This window comes from Nasonia vitripennis, chromosome 1, assembly GCF_009193385.2.
Source record: "Nasonia vitripennis strain AsymCx chromosome 1, Nvit_psr_1.1, whole genome shotgun sequence".
NCBI classification, from domain to species: Eukaryota; Metazoa; Arthropoda; class Insecta; order Hymenoptera; family Pteromalidae; genus Nasonia; species Nasonia vitripennis.
This window is the reverse complement of record NC_045757.1, coordinates 24,639,318-24,666,476: the sequence shown is the minus strand read 5'-3', so window position 1 is coordinate 24,666,476 and position 27,159 is coordinate 24,639,318. Positions and strand designations below refer to the sequence as shown.

At 44.4% G+C, this 27,159-nt stretch overlaps 2 protein-coding genes across 8 annotated transcripts in view; both read right to left on the bottom strand.

The window, feature by feature from the left end:
- LOC100116102 (cAMP-specific 3',5'-cyclic phosphodiesterase) overlaps positions 1 to 26,500 on the bottom strand; it is a 185,832-nt gene extending 159,332 nt beyond the window's left edge. Inside the window, exons 1-3 of one of the 7 annotated variants that reach the window (XM_016989321.3) lie at positions 26,335 to 26,500; positions 25,423 to 25,556; positions 271 to 1,538 (exon numbers count right to left, since the gene is read on the bottom strand). The gene's annotated coding sequence lies outside the window, so the exon portion shown is untranslated. Of the gene's footprint in view, positions 1 to 270; positions 1,539 to 25,422 lie in introns of all 7 variants that reach the window. The other 6 variants (XM_031921182.2, XM_031921183.2, XM_031921181.2 and 3 more) reach the window with 6 other exon arrangements.
- LOC116415794 (putative uncharacterized protein DDB_G0287113) lies at positions 267 to 25,833 on the bottom strand. Its single transcript, XM_031921027.1, has 2 exons — positions 25,705 to 25,833; positions 267 to 704 (listed from the first exon to the last, which is right to left on the bottom strand). The coding sequence occupies exons 1-2, from the start codon at positions 25,831 to 25,833 to the stop codon at positions 267 to 269; spliced, it is 567 nt and encodes a 188-aa protein (XP_031776887.1).
- Positions 26,501 to 27,159: the final 659 nt, after the last annotated feature.

The window sequence follows — 27,159 nt, the reverse complement described above, 5'->3', positions numbered from 1 at the left end:
CAAGCATCCAAAGTGCCAAGACCCACCACCGAAGCCTTGTTTACAAATCGACATCGATACGGAGGAGAGGAGGAGGGAGGAGAAAGAGTCGTAGAGTCGATAATGAGGGACGGAGCTGCAATAGGAAGAGTCTCGCAAATTGAAAATCCAGGAGAGCGAGGAAGGTGTAGGTGTATATATAGAGAGGGGGGGGGGGGAGAAGCAAGCGAGAGCTCGAGAGAAAATGGAGTTTCATAATGAGATTTGAGAAGTGAGAAAGCCATTACTCACCGTTCGCGCGTATTACGGCCCTCCTCATCGTCCTCCTCCTCGATGTCGTGCAGCCTGGGGCTGAGCCTGTGCTGGCCGCCCCCCTCGTGCGCACCGTCCTTGGCGCCCTCGGCGTCCTCCTCCTCGTCGTCGTCCTCCTCCTCCTCCTCGACGTCACCGAGATAGACGTCGTCGAGGTCCAGCCGCTCCTCCCTCACCTCCAGTCTAGCCTTGCCGCAGGACTGCAGCAGCAGCTGCTGTTGCTGCTGCTGGTCCCCCTTGCAGCCGGCCAGCTGCTCCTGCTTCTGCTGCTGCTGCGAGGTTTGCTGCTGCTGCTGGAGGGCTTGTCGCTGGAGGAGAGCCGATGGCTTGTCGGCGGCCACGGGCCCGGCGCCAGCGCCGCCGCCGCCGGCGCACGGCAGGCAGCAAGACAACGCGCCCCCCACCTCGCCGCCCTAACGCCAGTCGGCGTGGAACAACATATACGTCTTCCTCGAGACGAGTTCGGCGGCTCTCTGTCTGTCCGTCTGCGTGCGCGTCTGCTCGAGCGATGCGCTGCGTGCGAATCCTTATCTGCCGGCGGCGCTCGGTTCGAACGCTGCGGAGCCGAGTTTACGCGCCTGTATTTACAAGAAGGAGATGTGCTATCTCCGGGCGCGGAGATTGCTACCGCCGCCGACCAGCTGCTCGCAGAGAGACGAGTCGAGAGGGAAAGTTTTTCCGAGGCCCTCAAGGATCTTCCATTTTCTCCGAGGGCACACACTGCGCTGAGCTTCGCTCGATCGCCGATGCTCTGGATGCCTCTGCGAGTACGGCGTCTCTCTCTCTCTCCCTCTCTTGCCCTTATCGGCCGGTCGCAGAGCGCATGCCTCCCTCCTCTGTTCCTCGATAGCGAGTATTTTAGGCGCGCACTAGCTTCTCGCGGGCCTCGAAAATAGCGTCGCTCCTCGCCTCGCCATTTCCGACGAGCTCGATACTTTTCCCGCTTCACTTCTACGTCGAAATAGACAGCGCCGGCAGGCGTCGAACTCGGTCAGTCCTGTTTGTTTATCTGCTGCTACTGCTCCAACTTGCCGCTGCTCCTCTGTCTTCTATACGGTTGGCGCGGACAACGGGCTCCTCTTGTACGCACTGTGTCTTGCGTGAGAGCGGATGCGTGGGTACGAGTACACGAGCGCTAGCGATATTTTTTGGACTCGATTGTTGATGATGTATGAGCGACATATACAGGTTTTTTTACAGTTTGTGATTGTCGAGCGCAGAGGTATGGTCGCAGGTGTGATTTGGCACTGCACAGAGTTAAAACAGGCGTTACATGAGGATCATCTTTACAATGAGCAAAGTTTTGTGGTGTGTGTGTGTGTGCGTGTTTTAATACGGTGTTGCGATGGCAAGCTTTTTAAAAAGAGAAAGTTGTTAGTCACGTATGACGCCGTTGCTGTCGTTTGTTCTCGACTGCGAAGGCTCTCTTATTTGCGTCTTGGCGAGTGAAGGGTAATCTGATTTGTGGCAGATTTGTGCTTGATTCGATTTAAAAACAATCTGAAACTTCTTCGATCTTTGATCTCGCGAGCTCTGACGGGGAATTTACTCGTCATACGCGTGAATTAATTCCTCGAAAAGCTGTCACAATCGCTTTTCTATCCGAGGGAAATCAATACTCACGCGCTTGCAACTACGTCAGTGTATAGCCGGGGAAAAGTTCGCGAGCTCTCTGATAGTGCTGCAGTCGGAGAGAGAGAGAGAGAGAGAGAGAGAGAGAGAGAGAGAGGGGGATAACCTTCGTAATCGACCAAAATCAATTGGCACTCGAGAGATAAAAGCGGATAGATGAACTGAGGGTGGATGACATCGAGTCACATCGGCGCAACAGAGGATGAAGGCTGGGCGCGAACGATTTGAGTAAGACAAAGGAGAGAGGGTGGTGTATAAAGGGTGAGAGAAGAACAGAAACAAACAAAAAATAGAAGAGTGAACAAGCTGACACGCGCCGCTATAAATTTCCCTGATCCGATTTGGCAGTCGTCCCCGCCAGCCTTATCGGTCACTTAAAGAGCACATCCCTCGAAATCGATACCGTGTGTTACTCGAAATGTATATTTATAGCCAGATAACGCGAGCGTTGCGTGCGCGGACAGCTTGCACACTATAACGTACACATCAACGCGCGAGGGTGAGAGAGAAGCGAATCTCAAAACAGGTTGTGCGCGCTTATTAACAAGTCCGGGGAGAGAGAGACTTCATTGAGAAACGCTTCTCTCAATGTCGAAGCTGTGGACTCCTCAATTAGCTTCAATTTGCCGCGCTTCTTTGAGTGCAAAGTTTCGGGTAACGCAATTGCCGATAATGGATTGGTCATACTGCTTAAACGAGGCGCGCGCGTGCGGAGATAAAAACAAGTCCCAGCGAATTAAGACTCTAATCGCCATTCCGAGAGATGCCGATTGGATTATAATAGTTTCGCATACCGGCTGTACTGCATTGATCGTTACGTTATAGGGCTCGTTAATCCGTAGGAATTTTCGACGACGGGTGCGTACTAAAATGTTCATTCACACAATGAAGTTAATTCATCTTCGCTCTATCGACGAATCGCCACGTCTATAAAGCAGGCATGAAACAGGTGAGCAAAGCTTTGTTGTTCTTCGCGGGTACACATCTAGCTCTGTACTACTCTAAATGCGACCCTATGCTTTGTACTCGGTGCAACCCATGAACAGTTCTCCGAGCAGACAATGCCCAAGCTGTGGCAACGTGATTCTATTGCTTTGATGCTAATTTTAAGTACCTAGCTCCAGGCACGAAGGCAATATTTATTTCCGTAAATCGGGGAGTAATTATCGCGATCCGGGGACTTGATTGCTGAATTACCGCGCTATCATCATTGGTTCGCTAATTGATCGCTGTTTCATTACAGAGGGAGTTAATTACCGAGTAGGATGGTGAATGTCCTAGTTCACTTATATCTATATATGATGACTACATAGTTTTTCCTTTCTGACGCCGAAACATCGCAAATCGTGGGAGCTTTCAGAATTCATTACACCTTTTGCCGATCCCTGGTTTCCCATAGAAAATAACGAGAGCACATAGCATCACGCAACAAGAACCGAGTCTCCTCTCTCCGTATAAATTTTTCATTTCACGGGCTAACAACATTATCATGATTGCCCCACAGAAAATCCGCGCCAGAGAGAAATCAGCTCTCTCTCTCTCTCTCTCTCTCTCTCTCTCTCTCTCTCTCTCTCTCTCTCTCTCTCTCTCTCTCTCTCTCTCTCTCTTCTCTCTCTCTCTCTCTCTCTCTCTCTCTCTCTCTCTCTCTCTCTCTCTCTCTCTCTCTCTCTCTCTCTCTCTCTCTCTCTCTCTCTCTCTCTCTCTCTAGAGCGTTTTTTTTGACTCCCGGTCAAGGGACGTCATAAGTCTCGAGCATCACCTACGCCCTTTCGCTGAAGAGAATTTACATTTGTCGCGAAAAACTCGCTTTGGCTAGAGGATGCGCTACTGAATAAATAACGCGTGGGCTTCTCAAAGAAAAGTATGAGCATACAGAGTGTAAGAGAGAGAGAGAGAGAGAGAGAGAGAGAGAGAGAGAGAGAGCGACGTAGGAGAGAGATGGCGAATAGCTGCTAGATGGATTTTTCGCTAGATGGAAGAAAAATATTCAACATGCTGAAGTTGAATTTCTTTTTCGTTCTGTTGCTCCATCTGTTTTCGAGTTAATTAAGCTGGTGCGTGGATACAGCGCAATTAAAAATTCGTGTTTATTGAGTGAAACGTTTGTCTTTGAAGAGCATTTTAATTGTTTCTTTCAGAGACTATATTGCATAGAGAAGAATGTTTCGTTTGTGTGAATTGTTTTTTGAACAAACGCGAGCGCGCGAGTATTATGTCAGCTGAAAAATTGAACGCATGAACTCTGCTGCGAAATATTTATAGTATACAGGCGAGCGAAAGAGTTCTTGAATCGTATTGTATAAGAAATTTATCCGCTCTAAATATGGAGCTATAACTTCAAATACTTTCGATGACTTCTTTTACGATTGATAGACAGTTATTTTTGAAAATAGCTATATCGAGATCTTTGTTTCAATTTTAATTAACACTTCGGATGGTTGATCGAATATGGAATTAGCGCACTGATTGTATATATTTCGATCGACTCATATAAATATAATCTTTCGAATACAATCTAGACTTAAAAATGATCCCTTGGGTCGATCAAGTATTTAATTGCATTAGTTCGTTTCCAAATGGAATTTAAGATAAAAAAAGCACAATCCCTTACCAATAAGACCAGAAGTTTGACAGAAACATCACGCGAATCCACGACTAGAATACCACAGACTAGGAAGATGATTATAAGGGCGAGCTTTTTAATTAAGTTTATGGGTGGCAAATTATTTTTCGACGGTGGCAGCGATTAAAATCCGCCGTCGGAGAGCGGAAGAGCGCGACGAGCGCGACTCGGTGCCAGGGGGATATAGCTCGCGCGCTTTTATTTTCAAGCTTTTGATCCTGCCGTGGTAATTTGACGGAATAGCGCGAGCGAGCGAAAGAGAAGACCGAGCGGCCCTCTCTCGTTGAGACGCTCTCTCGCGTAATTCAATGAGCCGTTACTGCCACTGCGCGGATTGCATCACGTGTCTATTTATACTGGGGTAAATCGAGGCTGTTCCGCCTCCGACATGCGGGCGTGTGTTTTTTTTTTTGAACTCTCACGACGGCGGATCGGCTCGCGTGTTTTTCCCCGGCGTAGATTCCCTGCTGATTCTCATTTGCTATCGCTGAGCGAGAATTTATAAAAAATCTCTCTGGTTGTGCGAAGCAGCGAGGAAAAATACACGAGCGAGTATAATTTTCCCGTAATTTCGAGTAGCCATCGGTTGCAGCGTTCAAAGAGATAAATCAATAACACACAGTCTCGGGCGGAGCGTTAAGTTCCCGTTTGAATCGGCATCTGCGGGAATGGAACGTGCACAAGCACTTCATGACAGCCGAAGATGGAAGGAGGTCGCGAGCCATGCCAAAAGCGCTAATGTAATTGGCTCGGAGGAAGACTGGTTTGTTTTTGAATCGACTGGAATGCCTTTACCCTCCCTGATTCCTCGATGAGCAGGAAATTGGAGAGACTACTACTGTGGTGCGTTATAGCGCGTGCGGAGTTTATATCGTTCTTTTTTTAGATCGTTTACTCGCGGAAAGGCTTCTTTTACTTCGATCATCGAACGGTAGCGCGTACGAATTCCGCTTGAGAAGGGTGATCGGAAAATAAAAACTCGTTAGTACGAGCGATTTCTCTCTGCAATGAAAGCCAGAGAGGAAAAAAAGAATAGAGAACGACTCCTTCGAGCAAAGTGACTAAAAGCGAGGAAATTACCGCCGGTCAAAGTGGTTACATCTTCGCGTCGTTAAAGGCGAAACTCGCGCCGTGTGCTCTAGAGCGCTAATAGCCGCGAGGTCGCGGAATCGAAGCTTTACGAGCGAGCGCGAATTTGCGTTCACCGGCACTTTTATAACCGTGCACAGTGTTAATCCGAGTCGCCGCTAAAAGCGCACAGGAAGAAAAATGCAACGGTGCCGCAGCAGCCGCAGCTCTGGTGCGTGGTTTATTCGACAAAGAGAAAAGCTTCAAAAGCCCGAGGCTCTTCTCACTATTCGGTGTGTGCGTGTGTGACGTCTGTGCGCAGAAGTCACAGACTGTGCTGTCGCGATAAAACCGTGAGGATTTGTGTATATCTATAGGTGGACTCTAGCTCGGTTTTAAGAGAGGTTTTAAGGAACACCTTTTTCAAGTTTAGAGACATTCGAGACGACGTCGTCGCGCGCGGTAGAAGGGGGAGCCAAGCTTTGGTGGACGAGACCCAAGGCCTGCCGCTGCACTTTGTGTATCTCATTTGCTGCGCTCGAAAAGGTAGAAAAAGCTCGAGCTCTGGCTCTGCGGGGAAACAGATCGCTGAAAGTTTCGCCGGTGAGGCTTATGAATTCGAAAAAGCTCGGATATTCGAGTTGTGGTTGTTTTCGAAGGAAAATTACGGAACCTATAGCTGCATGGATGTTAAAAAGAAAAGTCCATCTCGGAGCAAATGCGCGGAAGCGGCGAAATTAATCAAGACGCTTGATAAGAAGGTCGCTTTACTTTTAAATCCCGCGGCCATCTTGTCGTTACGAGCTTCTCTGCGACGACGACGAGTATAATGCAATATCTGCAGTCGAGATTGGACGAGGGCTGTGAAATCAACGCCGAAGCAAGAACGACAGCAGCTTGATATTCCCTAATTGCCTCGTGATTCAATTTTTTTTCATTTCCGCGGCTGCGACGCCTCCACCGCGAGAATTTCTTACTTCAGTTCCGGGAATAGAGTCTTCGCGGCTGAGTACTCTACACTCTGAATCCAAATACGACGAGAGCGAAAAATATTTTCCCGACCTTAATGTCGTTAAATTCACTACTGTGATCTTACTGCCGATATATCATGGATTTTAAAAGGCTAGAGTGTTGCAGGCGAAACTCGAACTCGACTGCTTCCTCAGAATATACGATTTGAATTCGGAAAAATGTATTACGTATACAGGAAAAATTCAGTAATCCTGGTAATAAAAGCTAATGTATTTAAGCATGAAAAAAACACAAATCATCCAGAATGATCTGACATACTTGTCAAATTGTGAATAACTGTGAAGCCATCGTATTAAACCACTCGTAACATTTGTTATATGATATTTTTAAGAGCGAAGATACTTAATAATTTAACGGAGAATCGTTACCCAGACTGAAGCGTATTTTATTATGTAGCATCATCATTTTCGTTCAAATATTGGGCACGCGAATCTGTGATTTCATTAGCATAAAACAATAACACGATTTTCATGTAAAGCACGTTTTAAAATCCAGTCGCATTATTGATACGTGGCTCGGATAAATTGAGATTCGGTTAGGCAACAAAAATAAACGTCAAAAAGCCATATACCTAGCATGTGAATTTGAATTGAAAGAAATTATTTCATAGAAAAATGAATATTTATGGAATAACCAACAGAGACATTTACATGTTTCAATCTGATTGTTTGAGATGAAATTTTCGATAAAATATTGGATCGATTCCTTCTTTTAAGGTGAGTAATCTGCGATCATTAAAACAATTTTGAAGTACTTGAATGTTAATAATAAATGTTGGAATATTGCTATGAATTTATACTATAACTAAGAAGAATATAGTTTCACAATGTTACGCACTATACAAAAATGACTCTACTTGCTTCTGTATAGGTCCAGAACTGTAGCATGAAATGTGAGTCTAGAAAGAGAGAAAACTACACATATGCGTCGAAGGCCTGTAGACCCTTTGTCGAGTGTTTTAGTCTCGCACGGGCGTCTCGCTAGAGCAGTCGTATTTATCAGACGAGAATTCTTTCCTATACCAGTTCAATAAAATGAAACTTATTTTATTTAGTATAAATTACTGATTTGTTCATTTAATATTCACCCATTTCCAATAATAAATTTTGTAGCAGAGAATTACAAATTGGTCACAGTGGCTATTTATCCTTTCCATATTTGTAAGCCATGTGAATAATCGATCTCCCCAATATTGTTGACAATTCCTCCTAATAGAAGGCATAACAGAGCTAGCTATCTGCAATTCGACCTAAATCGTCAACAACAACAAAGCAGTGCACTCGATTCCTAATTCAAAACTCGCCTGCAGCAAATCAATTACTCCACATTAAGCACAGCCTATTGCGAAATAGATTCAAACCAGCGCGCTAAATTAATTAACATAATAACAAGGGTGGACACAATGTCAGCGCGTATAAACAATGCCCGGTCATCTTTCAAATTGCAAAATATAGTTTTCATAGATACGCTACAGTATATGCGGGCAAGAGTCGCGCGTGCGTTATAGTAGCCATCAGCCATACAGCTCCCGGGCAATCGATATTATCAATATTTACACGGCATAACGATTTCGGCGCGCGGAATTAATGCGCTACTCGTTCGTATATTCGATATTACGCAAACACGAGCGCGCCTGCATTAAGGCTTATTAATTCAAACGATTAATTCGAAAATCGTCTCTCTCTCTCTCTCTCTCTCTCTCTCTCTCTCTCTCTCTCTCTCTCTCTCTCTCTCTCTCTCTCTCTCTCTCTCTCTCTCTCTCCCTGAATGGGAGTGTCCCAGCGCGCCGGCGGCGAACGCAGTGCATAGTGACTCCGGTAATTGCCCGTGAACAAGGCGGCTGCTGCAGTGCCATATAAAATGTAAATGCCTAATGACGCGTGTCGCGCCGATTTGGCGTCGCAACAACTACGACCGATGCGCCTCTTTTATTAGAATTGCTCGGCGAATGATAACGAGCGCGCGGGAGGTAGTATTGGATACAGGCGCGCGCATTTTTCATTGTTCTTCGCGCGCGATTTATAAGCTGCCACTTTTAAGGCGATTGCGAACTGCGCGTTGGGAGTTAGAGTCGGGAATGGAAACATAGTTGAGAACGGCATTATGCAATGAAAACGTAATGCTTGAAACATTGTTGATGGGACGATCGTTCGTCTTAACTCGGAATCTTTATTCACTATTGCATTGTTACTCTGATTAGATAAAAAAGAATATCTTGAATATATTTACAAAAATATATTGTGCACATCTAATTTTTTTTTAGCTTTGAAAAATTCACGACGCCCTGTTCTGACGATTCTACTGGCCATGAGATTAGTTAACCGGTTTTTGGATAGACGATGAATTTTTAGCCTCCACCGTGGATTATCTGAATTCTAGAATATTTACTGTAGCACGAGAAAAGTTACATTGCACGAGTATGAAATGTAGAAATAACGTTTTGGATAAAGTAGAGTATGTGAAATCAAAAAGTTTGAAATAATATTAGCTCTCATCCAAAGCATCAGCTATGCGATTCTCGGTATAACCATGAACATCCCGAATCGGCTTCTGCAATTTGAAATTTTAATTGCACAATCATGATAATTATACATGTGCTCTCTAGCTAGGGCTTCCGTGTAAATTTTCTTTGTTATGCCGTTCTCTGAAATGGATTAAGGAATCAGAGAGTTGAGCAGGAAATTTTTAATTTCATTTCCAGGCAGCTGGATGATATTTGCATGAGTAGAGAGAGAAGGTCTGAAGCCGTTAAATGTTAATTATCATTTTTTTAGTGTCAATGCTTTTAAGGATAGTTGAATTTATGTCTTCCTAGCTGCAACATTAATTCTCTTTGAGGTGTGTGCGAAACTACGTCAAACAAAACAATTAAATGGAGAATAGAGCATTAAATCAACTCGTGATCATAAAAAGAACAATAGCTGAATTCCTCAAGCGCATTTTGCAACTGCGATTTTTTTTATAGCTTATAGTATCATGAATACTTTTAATATCGTCGTGATTCCATTAGTCATTTTTTAAAACTAAAATAATAATGACATGATATTATAGTCTTTCTCAATACTCGCATCACTCGCGTGCAATCTTCTCGGTTCTAGTCTTTATAAATCATGAAAGAAAACCTTTCTTTATCTCGTATGTAATTTCCTGATGTAGTCACGTAATGAAAGCATGCACAGAGGAAACAAATCATGAGCAAACGCACTGTGACACTCATGTGTCCCGCAAGGATGTGCGTGCAAAAGTTTTATTGCACAAATTTTCTTTTTTTTTTCTTTAAAAGTAAAAAAAAATATATTTCAAAGCTAAAAAAGCGGTGACCTACTTCTTCGTAATTGCGTTTTCAATATATTACCGTATCACTTTGTTTCTTTATCACTATATGCGCAAGAGACCGCGGCATCAAATTGTCAACCAAGTGCAGTTTAAAGTCAAATGACTCGTCCCAGTTTTGAAACGAATAAATGATATCAATTATTTTAAAAGGAATTCATCGTCGCGCGATTCGGTACAATGCACAATTTTCCAGGAAAAATAACGTATACGCATCAAGTAAAGCGCAGAACAAGAGAGCCAATAAACACTGACTGTAAAGGCATGTACATGGTTTGATAATCGGTATAATGACACTTTATTACTTTATTACGGATTCACTGACGTCAGAAGCTTACAAAATGTATTTATATTTCATGTACAAAAGAGCGTGGAAAATCAGCGAAATCCGTTACACCCAACAACCCAATTCAATATAATGCCAACATAACTTTAATGATTTATAATCGTTCAACTTTTTGTTATAATCGATCAAAAAATATCTACTTCATATGACCTATAATGAGCTTCCAGCTCCAGCAGTTGACTCATCCAAAGCTCCGAAGCTTTACTCCTTTTTTCGTTTCGAATCTTTATTAATCGATCACGCTGAGCTGGCTCGACTACGATAAAAACGCATAATCGAATGGCTACAAATCCATTGCAGTGAGTTATTGCGTCTCGCGTGGGTGCGCATAAGAGCCATTCGCGTCAGTCGTTTCTCCTCGGCGGCGGCGCATCAGACACGTCGCCTTTATACATACATCCACAGCCGCATTGAAAGAGAAAAACATATACGTATACGCGTGGACACGTGCTTGTCCGCATATTATTTTTAAAATAAAAAGGAGCTTGCGCGAGAAAACTGAACAATACGCGATGTGCGACAGGGTGTCTCGTCATTTTCTCTCTCAGGTTGTATACTACTCGTGGCTAGCTTCTTTTATTGAATCGACGACGAGAGTCGCGCGCGCTGGCTAATGAATTGCTTCATTTGCGCGAAAGCAGCGTGAGCTACTGCCCTTTTGTTTTCGGACGAACGCTACGTTTTTTTAGCTCTCTCCTCTCCGGACGATCGATTTGCAGCGGAATTTTTCTTCGGCTGCTATGCCACTCTCTGCGTGACTCGCTGTTTAATAGCGTCGCGAAGAATTAGAGCTAGCGCGGCTTAATTCCGTTGATTAGTAGCAATTGAGGCTTTAATTCGAAATTGTAGCGTCGTTGCGATTGAGCCGCCGCGCGACGGCGTATGCGCGTTATTTTTTCATAACTGGAATGCGCCGGAAAATTTTCCATTGTCTTTGTTGCTATATGAAGCTTGTAACTGGTTTGGCACCTTGTATTTGCTATGTTACGTCGTCTATTGTTCAAGTGTACCTGATGTATACTATACAGCGATGCTTTTGTATGCAATCAACGTTATTTTAGTATTAATAATTAACCTGAACAGTTAATTAGCGCGATTATGTAATATTTAATTGTAATATTGTACATTTCAAAAGGAGGCCACGGACTGAAGTTTCAAATGAAATACTTTACCAGCATACACGCACAAAGTAATTAAATTTTCACATAATTAGTAATTAACTCTAACAATGTTTAAAATTCAACAAGAGTTAAAGCGTATTACGAAAGCAATATTTTTGTACTGATTGGATTTTATGCCCGGTACTTTTATTTCGTACCAGCCATAGCTAGAATACATCACCAATAGCTAGCACATGCATTTCTCCTGTATATTGACAATAATTAATAATCCCATTATTAGATATTAATCAGACCAGACTTCGCGATCTCCCGATGCATTGGCCGAAAATCATCACTAGGCGGTAAGAAGTGGGCGCAATCTCGAATCAAGTTCACCATACGTCAGAGAGAAAAGATTCGGGGGCTATTAGTAGAATTGATGCCCCCGCTAGGAGAATCGCGAGGCTCACAATCAATCATTACGAATATATACGCTAAAAGTCGGCGCGCACAGAAGCAGAATTGCTTTATCACGCCCGAGATAAGAAAAGAGGCATAGTTTTGATTTATAATAATCTGCCAGTGTAGTACACCGCACGAAGAGAGAGAGAGAGAGAGAGAGAGAGAGAGAGAGAGACAGAGAGAACTGCTATCTCTACGCATAGTCGCGGTGAGATGATTTCTGTTATTACGCAATTTATCAAGATGGCTAAATTGTTTACCATGACGTTGCGGCTGCATTAGGGAAGCGCGAGCGAGTAGATATATATACAGGCGTCGAGTTCGTATTAGGTCTATTTATTTCTGCGCTGTCTCTGCTGATGTGAAATAATGCGTTATGCGCTCGCCCGCGTATACGTTTTAACGCGAAACTTGCTTTCCGACTAATGAAGGAATATATGCAGTAGCGCCATGTAATTAACAAGATGCATAATATATAATACAGGTTGTTATGAATTCGCTCTTTGTTATATAGTATTAATGCTCGAAAAGAAGATTAATCAAAACACAATGGAAACCAAAATACATGAAAATTTTGGCTCGCGATGATTGGTTACTTGTGACACTGAATGACCAATATTGCAGTATGTTGATACTGAGCAAAACAAGTTGCATCTAAAAAAGTTTTGTTGTATATTTGTGATGAACTGAAAAAACCTTAGGGCATTCGCTGAATAAACCAGTGCCATCTACGAAATAACGTATGGTTCAGTGTTGCTGATTTCGGACTTTCTTCGGAAGGTTAAAAGCAAGATTATACCTAGCTACACATTTCCCTCTTCCTTATACCGGTCTCTGACACGTAACGCTGTGCGTACGATCTTCGCGACTCCACTGCGTGAAAATCTGGAGACTGGTTGCCGACTTGCCGGCGAATAGTGCAGCTTATCTGCGAGATGTCTTTGGTGTTGGTTAGCGACGTTCGGTGCGCCACCGTTCGAAATTACAGTAACAAGACAGGTTTAGGATTAGTGGCACATCATTATATCTATGTTCACCTGACATACAAACATGGAGAGTTTATAAACGGTAACGAAAGGACTCGCAAAAGGCCCAGTCCAAAACTGCTTTCTAAGAATTGAATGGTTATGTCTTTTTTAGAGTAGGGTATACTAATAATTCAAATAAATAATCTAACTGAAAAAAATTATCATCAAGAACGCAAGCAAATATTTTTATTTTAAAACAAATTTATTTGAGCGCGGAGAAATAGCCTTTATTGCTACGAAAACTGAAAAGAGTCAATTAACCGTTTTGAAACAAAAATATGAAATCCCTGTACCTCCAGTCACTCTATGGTTCTTTAAGAATGTATCATTATAAACTGGAGAAAGGAGAGAAGAATTTCAGCGAGTGCATATCAATTGGATAAACATCGAACCGATTTTTATTTCTCTGTTACTGTTTCAGAAAAACAAATTCAAGGAAAATGAACAATATTTTAATCTACGAAAAATAACTTTAAGTATATTTAAACTGCTTTCGTGCATGGAGAGTAGAGGAATGTAGTAAGATACCAGCAAGGAAATGCTGCACCTTGGAAAAATGGATTTTGTCCAGCCTTTGGGAAATACGTATTTCATATATAGAATATGTATAGAGAAGAATTCTAGAACTGGTATAAATATATTCAAACCATTTTTACGTAGTCTTTCTTAAAGTTACGTTATTATTTCTGACTCGATTCCTAGCACAATAAACTAGAAATCTACGGTATATAAGTGTCATTTTCAGACATTTAACTACACACTCTACTTTCGCGATTGAAACCTACTATTTTGTGGTATAGACCACGAGTATCTGTTACAATGCCGCTACCCTAAGCGGGTCTTGGGCGTTGTCGTCCAGATCGGACGGGTGGGTGCCTATCACCACTACACAGCGCGTCCTTAGGTTGCGGATAGAGGAACAGCCCCTGAGAAAGAGGTTAGCTGCGAATAAATTGAATAAGCAGCCGCGGACAGCCGATAGGAACAGGCGTGGGTGTGATGAGCCCACACTGTCGAACGCATTCATCTAGAAACACTACGCAAGCACCACAACAACAAAAACACTTCACATTATCTCTTATCTCTCAATCTATCTCTTTCATCACACATTACAAAAATGGGCAAAAATCCTGCTGCCGAGGAGGATGCGGGAGCGATGACAACTGCCCCGAAAGGGGATGTGTAGAATGATTCGTCACCTGGTCTTACGCGGTAACGATGCCAGCGAAGGCGCGCTGCCTTGCAGGGGGGCGTTAGGATGCGAGAATGAAACCGTAGTGTGTCTGACGACGAATTGACACTGTCCTCGTCAAAGTCGGAAAGCTCTCATACTTAGTTCTAGAGAGGTATGGGGGTTATCACCTCTAGAACGGTGGACTCACCTGCGATCGGAACAGGATCCGAAGCGCGCGGGTTTAATATAACATCATGGCTCAAAAAAATCAAATCCGAACCAAAAAGGACTTAAGGGTCGGAACTTGGAATGTTCGCAGTCTATACAGAGCAGGTGCGTTTAAAGAACTCGTAAAGGAAGCTGATAGGTACAATCTAGATTTGGTAGCAATACAGGAATCGCGGTGGCCAGATGGCGGAGTACTAGCATCGGGTAACTTCACGTACCTGTATGGGACCGGGAGTGGGGGATCTCTAGGCACCGGATTTCTCGTAAGCAAAAGCATCATACATTCGGTTAAAAGTTTCAAATCCGTCAATGATAGGCTCTCGTACATCATTATCGAAGGTGAATGGTATAGATATGTATTTATTAATGTACACTGTCCTACGGAGGACAAAGAAGAAGAAGCTAAGGATCTCTATTACGAAACTTTAGAGCAGGTAATCGACCAGTTCGCGTCTTACGATACAAGAATAGTATTAGGCGATTTCAATGCTAAAATAGGTAGGGAGGAAATGTTTAGGCCTACTATAGGTAAGGAAAGCCTGCACGAAGCCAGCAATGATAACGGTTTTAACCAACATTCAGGACAATACATTTATTATTCATTAATAAGTATCCCATTTTAAGATCGATTGTTTCTAAAAACAACATAAATGTGAATTGTGTGTGTATTGTACGAGTATTCCAGGCTGGTCTAAAAATACCAGAGTATAGTCAAGAAGATGAATAGTATACAGGTACAGTAATGTGGAATGAAGATATGGATCCATATCTGCGGCCTTTGTCGAAACTAATAATTTATTCCGTATAGCTCTTATAATTGGCCTGACTGTGGCTATTATAAATATGAGTTATAAATATAAGATATCCGAAAACTTCAGCGATCACGATTTATATGCGAAATGGCGATGCAAAATAACAGTTCACGCTTGAATAATTCAAGACCATTAGATTAAAAAATAAAATAAGTCTAAATATAAACTTCATTCTCTGCAGTTCATTTTTTTCACAAAGCTCTGAGAAATTTATATGACAAAAGCAGCGCACACATATAGGTATAAGTTATGGCACACGCAGTTGGTCGTCGTGCGTGAAAATTGAAACGCGATAAAAAGTCGAACGTGAATAAGCTCACGTAGCACAGAAAAAGAATCAATAGCCCGCGGCCTGTGTTCGGCTTTTAATATCGCGTAGTAGTAGCAGCCAGCCAGCAGTTGATGTTCAAAGCTCGGCAAAACTCACAATCCCGGTAGCTGCGAAAAAAAAACTGCCGAGGTAAATTTAAATCGCGCGAACTTGCCAAAACCAACTCAATTTGCGAGATAAACAACATTAAACTCTAACATGGTTTCTTCAGCCCCCAATTGCAGCTGGGTCACTGGGAATTTGGTATTTCTAATGAAAACCCTTTAGCCACGGCATATAGAGCTTTTTTACACGCGGAAACCAAGTGATTTCTTCGTAATTTGGCCGGCTGTATACCTTTTAAATTAGTCGGTATGTGTTTAATTTTCCAAAGCCCCCCGCAAACACGCGCACGCACATACAGAAGCAAACGGATGGGGAAATCTCGGCTTGCGGCGGTAGTAGCTGTTTATCCCCCTGGGGATTTTATGTCGATGACGCGCTAAATAAGGGCGAGCGAGAATCGACGATGTACACGCGTGTATATGTATTTATGCCTGTCTACTGGCGATACACGGGAGCGCGTATACGATTTTAGTAGCGGCACCAGTTCAAATATTTCATAGCGGGTCAGACTTTTCTATACAGTTATATAGACGGCCTGAAATGTATACGCAGCTTTGAGCATTCGACGCGTGCGAAGCGTAGTTGTTAACTGATTTAATCAAGCCAGAAAACGCCATTAAACTTCAGAGGACTCTTTCACGCATAATCTTTCATCAGACGCGCCATAAAATGGAATGGAGTCAAAACTCGTGAAATTTCAAATGAAACGTCCCCCTTTCATCCACGCGCTAATCATTCGATTACATTTCTGAGATAATCAGTAGTCCAGTGCAATTAACAAATTATCAAAGTAGCGCACACACGAAAACACGTGCCGTATAAACTCCGACTCTATAATCAAAATCGAAAATCCTATAAGAATGCTGATAGCGTGTGTCGTAAAGCGAATCTACCGTGAAACATTCTCGGAAAAGTAATGCCTCCACCTAATCGATTCGACTCTATGTGTATACTCACTGCTGCGGAGTTTACTAAGGAGATGATGCAAAACAATTTCCAAAGCGTTAAAACTCGGAAAACAAGCAAAAAAGACAGTAAAAGCACAATAAGCTTCGATTTTCCAAAGGTCAAGACCAGCCAAGAAGGTCAAGGGCTCTGCGTGTTCGACTTCAATTCTCGGCTGCCGATGCCGGCGCATGAAAAGCCATCACGCGCAGACCGAGCGCGGGGCAAGTATAAAGAGAGTGAGAGAGAGAGAGGAAAAAATCCTAACCCATCACACGACACGACACACAAACGCGAAAAGCTTTGCACTATAACTTTTGTATAGATACGCCAGTTTGCGCCGACCGCAATATTATTGGATCTCCGAGATGTTGCTGCTGCTGCTGGACGATTAAAAGCTCGCGGTCGCGATGACTATATACGCGTGCACGGAGAGCGAGTCAACTGGCTATGAATTAAAGCCACTTGTACGAATATCGCGTTCGTAAATGGCATTCCGATGCATACGCACAATATGGCCTGGGGAAGCTTGGGTTTGAAAAATGCGCGAGAAATATTGATAACTCCCGATGACTACACTCCTCATTCTGATGATACTTGCGTTTGCCATAGTAATGCTCTTCTTCTCTATCTCCTGAGCATTGATATCTTGCGCGCGCGAGCGAAAGTGACGAGAAGTTATTATTGAGAAAGTTTCTCTGAGGAAGGAAGTTTGACACCGTACTGCAGGGGGTCCGCTGCTCTTTTACTTAGAGAACAAATAATCGAGATTTTTTCCTAACAAAGTTTGCGGTGTGATACAAGAAGTTGTAGTATCTTATTGTAAGTTGATAAAACTCGGGAGGCGAGAGCCGCCTATATAGTTAAAGTTCGCAACGTTTCTAGCAACGAAAATTTTTTTTTAGTTGTTCACTTTTTAATAATGGGTAATGATTAATTTGCTTAAAAAATGGCTAAATGTCAGTTTTGGCGATGATCCCTGATGAGGAACTCGATTTAGAGGGCGCTGCCGAAGTCCAAACGAGAAATTTCAAACTTTCTTGTCTAAGTGCTCAGCTCACACGATTATTATGCCTTTTTTTCGGGTGGCTTATTGTTCCTAGAATAATTATGTACAAATATAGCGTATTTCGTGTAAATCAAAAGTGGGGAACCTTATCTAGAGGGCGCTCAAAGACTTAAAAATCACGGATTTCGAACTTTGTCGACTAAGTTGTCGGCTTACACACCTATTATCCCTTTTTTTGCGATGGTTTATTGTTACTAGTGTTATAACAAATGATTCCAGCAAGTCTAGTTGAAATCGAAGGTGAGGAACCTTGTCAACGGGACGCTAGTAGGTGTCAAGAAGGTGTCAGAATCGCGGATTTCAAACTTTGTCGACTAAGTTCTCGGCTTACACACCTATTATCCCTTTTTTTGCGATGGTTTATTTTTACTAGTGTTATAACAATTGATTCCAGCAAGTCTAGTTAAAATCGAAGGTGGGGAACCTTGTCAACGGGGCGCTAGTAGGTGTCAAGAAGGAGTCAAAATCGCGATTTTCACCTCGTGGAGCGCCCTCTGGATAAGGTTCCTCACCTTCGATCATAACCAAACTTGCTGTAATTATTTGTTATACTACAAGTAATAATGAACCATCGCAAAAGAAGGGATAATAGGTGTGTAAGCCGAGAACTTAGTCGACAAAATTCGAAATCCGTGACTTTTAAGTCTTTGAGCGCCCTCTAGATAAGTTTCCCCACTTTTGATTTACATGAAATACGCTATACTTGTATGTAATTATTCTAGGAACAATAATCCACCCGAAAAAGAGGGATAATAATCGTGTGAGCCGAGCACTTAGGCAAGAAAGTTTGAAATTTCTCATTTTGGGGATCGGACTTCGGCAGCGCCCTCTAAATCGAGTTCCTCATCAGGGATCATCGCCAAAACTGACATTTAGCCATTTTTTAAGCCAAATAATCATTACCCATTATGAAAAAGTTACCAGCTAAAAAAAAATTTTCGTCGCTAGAACCATTGCGAACTTCAACTACATAGCCGCCTCGCGTTATGCGTACATAGTGTAGCGAGTAAATTGTTGAAATTTCCACATAAACCGCATTGTTATTTCCGACAAAGTTCACTTTGAGTTCCCTTTGGCGCGTGCATTGTGAGAATACAGACGGGTAATTAATTTAGCTTCTGTTATTTATAATAAATTGAATGTATGTAACGTAATACATATTGTACAGAATTCATGCTTTAACAACTGCCGATACCACAGCATTTGGTATTAACGAGGTTTGTTTATAAAGGACGTGGAGGAACGAAACAACAATTGCGGCATTGCAATAATGTATCAAGCGTAATTAAAGCAAACAATGCAAATTCGCTAACGGGGATTATAATTTGATCGAAAATTTCTTTACCTTAAATCTCCGTCGTGCCTATTAACAGAGTATCGAAATCAATACACACATATTGTACACGACGAGGTAAAACGGAGAGGGATTCGGAACTATGTACACAAAGTCGCCTTCGATCGAACTAATTCGTTCAAAAAGTCGAAACAAAACTAAAGTGCCGCGCGCACTTACGTCACTCGCATTATCATAGCCTAATCCAACCCGCTAAAAAAACTTGGACCGCAACGATTTCAGTTTATCGTACAATACCATTCTCATAACAATAATAAGAACAACAACAACAACAACGCTCATATCAAACCGTCCACCGGAACGTGAAGTGAACGGAAGAAGCTAAATTACACACGACGTGCATTGCACAGCTCGGTCAATTACATAAAATTGTCCCAGCGCGTCACGTGGCGCAGTAGAAAAAGTAACAACTTTCAGTGAAGAGGAAACTCGCAGTAGTAGCAGACACACACGAGGTGCATCGCGCGCGCGACGGTAAAGGAGAGATCGAGCGAAGAGAAGGCATAGAGTACGAGTAATGTTTGCCGGGCAAATAGCCTTGTCAGTGAGTTGTCCGCGCGTACGACGATGACAGAAGACATATGGACAGACGTGTACGCGATACACGTGTCCGCGCGCATGTGAGGCTTGTAATTCGATAATAATCAGCCGCCGAGCGACTACAATTCCACGCACTCGCACACAGAGAAAACGCACATACTCTCTCGGTAACAGAAGTCGCGAGTCTCTGGCGAGATTCCTCGGGAATGAAATTTCACGCGAGCGCGAGAGAAAAGTAATTTCGCGCTTCTTCTCCCTCTACGTGGGCAGGTCAGCTCCGCGCTTCTTCTCTTCGATCTCGCGATGACTGTACCTACTTATTTAACGAGAGGAGAAAATTAGTGCGGGATTTTTTAGCGCTAGAGCCGTTACTTGCTTCTTCTCGCGGTGAATCGGGGTGCGAAGAATGGTTTGTTTAACGCGAGGTAATTGAATTAGAAAAAAAAAGTTGTCGCACGTGTGTTATGATAATGGATGAGAAAAGAAGCGTAACAGCGGGTAGCATAATTTGAAGGATTTTGAAATAGAAAATTACGGGATAATGCATTGTCTACCCTGGCTAAACGCGGAGCGCGAGAGCTGGTCTGGAGAGTAATTAACAATAGAAGTCCGCCTTGCGGTCTCACAGCAGCGCTGCTTCCATTTAAATTATACGCTCGAAAATGCCCCTTGCCGTGCGCGCGTGCATCTGCTATTTTAGTGATTTTAGAGACGCATAATTTACTCGCTTGGTATTGTGACAGCGAAAAGGCCAAGGCGCTTTGTACCACCGTAAATTACCACCAAACCTGTGCGAAAAAATCTCGCTCGGAGTTTTAAAAGCAAGTGGGACAAATTTCGTCGTTAAAAAACTACACGACCCGTAAGCAAACCTTCAGCTCTAAGTGCGCACGCGGCTGCTACGTGTGATACCTGCAAAAATAACCGAAAGAGGAAAAGTTTCCAGCCTCGTTTCATTTTTAATCAAGCTGCTCTCCGTCGAAGAAAACGAGGCAGATAAGAAAGCGCCAACTAACTTTGGAGTGAGCGACTAATACCCAAAGTTGAGACAAGCGTGAAAAAGCCAACTCTCATTCGTACGTCACAACCGCACAAATCGACCCTTCCGAAGACTCCTCCGCCAGTTTGTCCACCAAGAGCACACAATAACAGACAGGTGTACGCGCGGACAAATCTACCGCACGAAGCTCCCCGGTTCCTTGTATTTTCTCTCTTCCCAAGAAGCCAGCGTCCTCCATAATGCATCGCGCTATCTTACCTCGAAAGCTTGTGTGTTTAGTCAGTGCTTGCGGGGACTGCTTTGAATGTATGAGTCGTCGCGCGCGGGAGCGAGATAAAGAGGAGATTACTTGTTTTTAGCGGCGCTTGTTGGGAGAGAAAACACGCGCGGCGTGTGCTTTCTTTGCCTCGCTTTTTTTTCATTTTCATGAATTTCATCTCGCTCCACTGCGCCGGAAGAAGCGCGCGCGCGTCTGCGATAAATCTCTCGACGACTCTTAGCGCGCGCGGCCAGCAGTTCTCTCTCTCTCTCTCTCTCTCTCTCTCTCTCTCTCTCTCTCTCTCTCTCTCTCTCTCTCTCTCGCGCGCGCGCGTGTTTTCGTATACTATTCTATACGGCGAATTAAGGATGTTCGTAAATCTTTTCCGAGCGCGAGGTACGAAAGGGATGTGTCGGCCGCAGGGGAATTTAGAATCAAGAGAGCAGAAAGCACACTATAGAGCGCGAGGAAAAAAGGACGCATGAATTTAGATATGAATTGCGACGCTGATGGCCTATACTCTAGCTCGTGCCGTGCCGCTGCTCTGTGTTTTTATTCATTCAGGAGTTAAATTTTAATACTCCGCGTTCAACGCGGCATATTTTCCTCGTACAATGGCACTTTTTGTCGTGCGCGAGCGCGAGAGCTAATGGATTCGACGCTGGAATAACTGGTTGTTTTCACGGATTCGGCAACAATAATTGAGGCTCTTTTGTTTTCAGCCATTGGAAATTTCACCGAAGCTACTGCAAATTTTTCATACGTTTGTTACTGTCTCACTAGCGCGCGATTGTCAGTATCGATAAGGTTTTGAACGGGTTCGCAGAATTTGATAATCAGCCGGATATGCTAAAATTACAGCGATACTCGAGTTGATGATTAAAATTTTCAATTAAAATTTTTTCACCGTGCACTTTAAAGAATTCACTGCGCGTAGCCAGCGAATTTTTCGAATTAAAAACCTCGACGTACGCGTACGGAGTGAAACGAGAGAGGGCGGAAATTTTCCGAGCTAATAAAATATTTGACGAATCCAATCTCCCTCTGCGCACTCTTTTCTCTTACAATACACGCCGTGCTCGCCAAAGAGCTTTCCAGAGAAACGAAAAAATAATTCCATCGCAGCAGCCCTTTCATTAACTACATCATAGTCCGGCAATACTTTTAATTCAGCGAATGGACGCGCGCGCGCGCGCGCAAACAATTACGGAAATGAAAGAAAGCGCCGAATTAACCAAACCAAGACGCCCTTCACGAGCGAGCCGGGAAATTAATTAGCATTGCGATGACAATAATACGAAACATTGTGTCTATTATACACGTCGCGACCTAATTAACCCTCGAACGCCATGAAAGAAATGCTCTTACACGAACGACCGAAAGAAACACGAGAAAACACTTTATCCCCCCGACTTATAGCCGGCGGAATTCATTCGCCTGTTCGCATTTTACGTTTTTATTATATACAGGAGCCTGTGAGTGTATGTGTGCGTGTGAGTTCACTCCTGCCGTTGACGTAAAATCAATGTAGACGTAAGTAAACGCGGCCGCTAAACGAGAGAACGTCCCCGAATACAGCCGCTGAAGAAAAAAGAAGACCTGCACACGGTGATATTTTTTTCCCTCGACTCACGTGTGTATGCGGGCTTGGTTCACCGAAAGCTGGGGGACTGCATTGCACACTTTCGCGATTTAGGCAGAGATGTTCTTCTTGAATTCCGGTGACCTTTACTCTGCGCGCGGAGGTGCTTATTTTTAGCCGCTGGTGTTTACGGTAAATAGAAAATATATTACTTAATTATCGAACATCGTATAATTAGCGCTTTATTATTAGTACACACGTACGCACACACCATCGAGCTCTCTCACTTTCGCGGTTTTCATAAACGAGCACAACGGGGACTTCCACTGCACCGCGAAATAATTAATTAAAAAGTTGTGGATAGATTGCGCCTCCAAGTTTCAGAGAAGCCTCGGAGCGCAAGTTTTTCATCAATAAATCAAGCTGATATTTAATTCGTTAGCAAAATAGTTGGCTCTCGAGGGAGGAAAACAATCATGCGAAGAGAGAGAGAGAGAGAGAGAAAGAGAGAGAGAGAGAGAGAGAGAGAGAGAGAGAGAGCGTACATGTGCTAGAGAACTCGAGCAGCAATTTTCGGCGTCGCGACGAGCGCTAAATCCCTCAAAAATAATCATCGAGGCTGGGAGGGCGCTTCAACTCTTCGTCTCTCACTCGGTAAACAAGCGCGGCCCGCAATAACGAGTTTCTCTCCCCCAAGGGCGCAAAAAAGTAAATCAACTTTTTCGCCGCCGCGTGCAATCGGTCGTATCTCCCCCTTCTCCGATGTGTGCTAACGAAGGTCCCGCCCGGCAAATAAGAGAAAACATCGCTTAGGAACTCATACTTTCTTCCGCCATCCCCCTTCCCGCCTTTTCCTCCCCACTCTGTATATAATACATAATACGTGTGTGCGAGCGTCAAGTGCTAATAGTCTTTCGACCGTCGACGACGTTAACGCGTACACGTTTTTCAGCGAAATCAAGCAGTGACATAAATTTCCAGCGACTATACTATCAAGTGTGTACAACCGGCTTCGTCGTATACAGCCGTGGCGGCGTCACGTGGAGCGTAAATAACTCACACAATTAAAGCCTCTTCACTAATGGGGAGGTGTAAAAAGTTGCCGACTACTTAGCGGATTATACACTTTGAAAGTATAAGTTTGCTCACAAAGTTTCAAACAAATCCGCAAGCGCTGGATATTCGAGACATAGCGAGTTTTGAAAAACGCCGCTCGTGGTTGAAAGATTGTTACGTAACCGTAAGATGCGTGGATAGAGAATTTTTAAAGCCTCGATGATCTCTCAGTCAACAATTGCGCGCACAGCTTTTCTGCATATTGTAAAAGTCGATAAGAGATCCTCTCGATTGAAGCGATTTCCTCCGATAACAGCGCACACGCGAGAATAATAAAAACACAAGGGCCCGCACCGATCGCGATAAAATTGAATAGGCGAATGACAATAAGCCCGAAAGCGCGCAGGATCGTTAACCTCCGACGGGGTCGGGCGAGAGAGAGAGAGAGAGAGAGAGAGAGAGAGAGAGAGAGAGAGAGAGAGAGAGAGAGAGAGAGAGAGAGAGTGGGGGACTCGGTCGAAAAACAAGCCCAGAGAGCGAAGGAGAACGTATACAGCCTATATACAGGGCTAAAATCGACAGATACTTTCGTCGATAATACCTGGAGTCGCGCCTTAGTGTTTTGAATGCGCGCCGCCTCTGACAATGAAGCCTTCTCCCTTTTCGGCTCTATTATATACGTGCGATATGTATACAGCTATGTATATGAAAAGGAGAGAACGAGGAAACGCTGGCGAAAATTACGCGCGCGAGACTCACCGTGTATACTTGTGGGGCTTTCGCGTTGTTTTGAACTAGATACGCGCGAGCGGCGCGCTGCTGTTTGTTTATATCGCTGCTGCTATTTTTTCAGTCGCGTCGAAACTGCTCCAGTTTCTCTTCTTCCGCACCGTTTAAAGTATTCAGCGAATGCCATTTTTTTTCGGTAGGCAGTAGGCCGGGCATTGAGAATATCGACCGGCGTTTGGTCATTGACTGGATCTTACGACGATGGGCGACAGTTTTCGCGATGGTATTATCATTTTGTGAAAAAGAGCTGAAGCGGAGAGAATCGAAAAGTCGGGAGTTGTATTTTTCCAGTCTATCGAGACCGCGTATGCGAGCAGAAGGGCACACGAGCAAGAGAAAGAGAGATCGTCTCATATTGTGTGTAACGCTAGGAAAACACGAAAACAGAGCCGACCCTCGTCTCTGTGTGATATTAAAACGATCGATCGCCGCGAACGGAACACGGAAGCGGCGCTGTATGCAGCCCCTCTCTCCTTATGTGTGTACAGAAATATACATTTTAGATGGTGTTTAGATTTCCATTATGTACATATACGTCGTCTCCGTTCCACGAAGTTCCACAAATATTATGGCTCCCGTTACCGCTGCACACGCTGATTGCTCGAAATTTTCACCGCACGCACGGATGGCGTAACTTTTAGGTTGATGATAAAAAAAACAATCGCTCGGAGTGGCCTTTGACTCTCGCGAAAAAGAGCTGTTTTTCCGATCGATCGTTATCGCGGGCTGATGTACAGAATTTATCCAATTATTCCAGGGGCTCGAAATAATCGATAGATTCCTATACACACACCTACACACAGAGTGCTCGACCGCATGTCTAATTCAACGTCTTTACACTCGGATCATCATCATCATCAGCGACGAGTGATCCGCCCCGCGAGCGACTGACATTGTACAAGGCAAAGCGAGAGGCTACAACGTGGCACTCTATATACGTATACCTATCTTTATATATAGGCAGGTATACACAAGGGGGAGAAGACGCGCGCTTTTTCTCTCGCACGGCGCGGAGCGAGGCGACGTATATATATACACACACACACGCGCAAGCCTACGCAGAAAATAAAAACAAAGGGAGAGGACTGCCGTGTGTCTGTGTATGTACGCGTATACAACAACAGTCAACAGAGTATAGATAATAAGTATTGGAAGCAGAGCAGAGATAGAGGGAAAAAATCATCGGCTCGTCGGAGGAGATACATTATGCAGTGTGTCTATGTATAAGTGTGTCTGTGTGTACATCGTAAACTCGAGACCTACCGAAATCCTCTCGCTGGGAGGAGGATGGTTGAAGTCTGGCTTCAATACAGCATCATCGGCGCTCCTCCCTCGGCGAGCAGACTCTGCTCGTCCCCTGCATCACGCCGCCGGTGTGTGTCTTCTCCTTGCTCGCACTGTTACACGCGCATACATGTATATCCTACGTACGCCGCGCGCGGGTAAGTATCACAGAGAGAGAGAGAGAGAGAGAGAGAGAGAGAGAGAGAGAGAGAGAGAGTTCAGGGTCAGAGTTCACACACGCGGTGCAGCGGCTGCATTTACGAGGAGGCGGCAGCTCCTCTCCTTCTCGCGGTTCCAGCGGCGCGAGGTGCCTACGTGCAGGTTCGATCCTGTGAGCAGCGCCACCGCCGCCTCCTGCTGCAGGTGACCTCCAGCCACCTGCACGTGCATCACACGGTTATGCTGCGCGAACACTAGACTCTCTCTCCCTCCCTCGCACTTGTCCGCTGCTGCTCTCTCTCTCCCTCTCTCTCTCTCTCTCTCTCTCTCTCTCTCTCTCTCTCTCTCTCTCTCTCTCTCTCGACGACGGAACGGACGACAACAACACGACGCACAATCACACTGTGTACGTCCTCCCTCCCTCTCTCCGCTCTACAACTCGCACGGCCGATTTCGGTACGTGCCAGTCTCACTGCTCATCGGCGGGGCTGCTGCTGCGTCGTGATGCTGCGAGAGGTTATACCAGGGGCTACGGTATACAACACACCACCGGACTCGACGCACGTATCGACGACTTTCGCGCGCACTCTGCACCGAGAGACAGAGCGTCAGTGTGAGAGAGTACGCAGACCGAGGAGAGCAGTACCTCTGCACGAGTACACGCACACCGTACACACAGAGGGAGAGAGAGAAAGGCAGAGACCGAGAGAAGAAAAGTGGAGAGAAACAGACTTGCGAACGGCGCCGTATTGACGTTGACGGCGGTCGAGACCCGACTGACTCGCCTCGATTCCACTCGCCATACCAGACTCGCTCTATCTCCGTCTGCTCTGCTGCTGCGCACGACGGCGGCGCTGCTGCTGCTACTGCTGCTGCTGCTGCTGCTGCTGCTGCTACTGCTGCCGCCGCCGCCGCTGCTGTGCCGTGCTCGCGTCGGTGACGTAGCGGGTCTCTGGAAAAGCGCCGCCGCAGCCGGGTTTTCCGGGAGAGACGCAAGCCAGCAAGTTCGCCCTCTCCTGTACGTACATACACACGCCGTGGAATTAAATGAAACAGGCGGCTTCTTTGACGGACTCGGAGGGAGAATTGCACCTGGGGTTTTCGGCTTTTTTCCGCGATGATCATTGTTTCTCGCAGTGCTATCGGTTTGCTTCGCGTATATGTATGGAAACTCGAGAATTTGATGGAATATACCCGCATGCATGGGAGGCGAGCGAGGAAAGGGGATATGTTCGAGAATTTATGGACGCGGTGTGCATCGTTGAATTTTTGCATCTCGCGTGTATAGAAAAAAAATCGTTAGTTCATTAGCGGGATAGAAAATTGGGAGCACGCTTTTTTAAGCCGAATTGCTTTGTTTATCACAATGTGAAAAAAAGTAGTGGAACAAGAGAAGAATTGTTCTCTCGGAAAACAAAATCGTTAAAAATGTTCGCTTGGATAAAAAGTTAGGGGGAGAGGGGTCTCTGACTGTTTTCAAGTGATTCGTAAAATCATTAACAGCACTCTTTTAATTATTATATTCTCTATTTTCAACTGCCGACACTTTTTATCCAA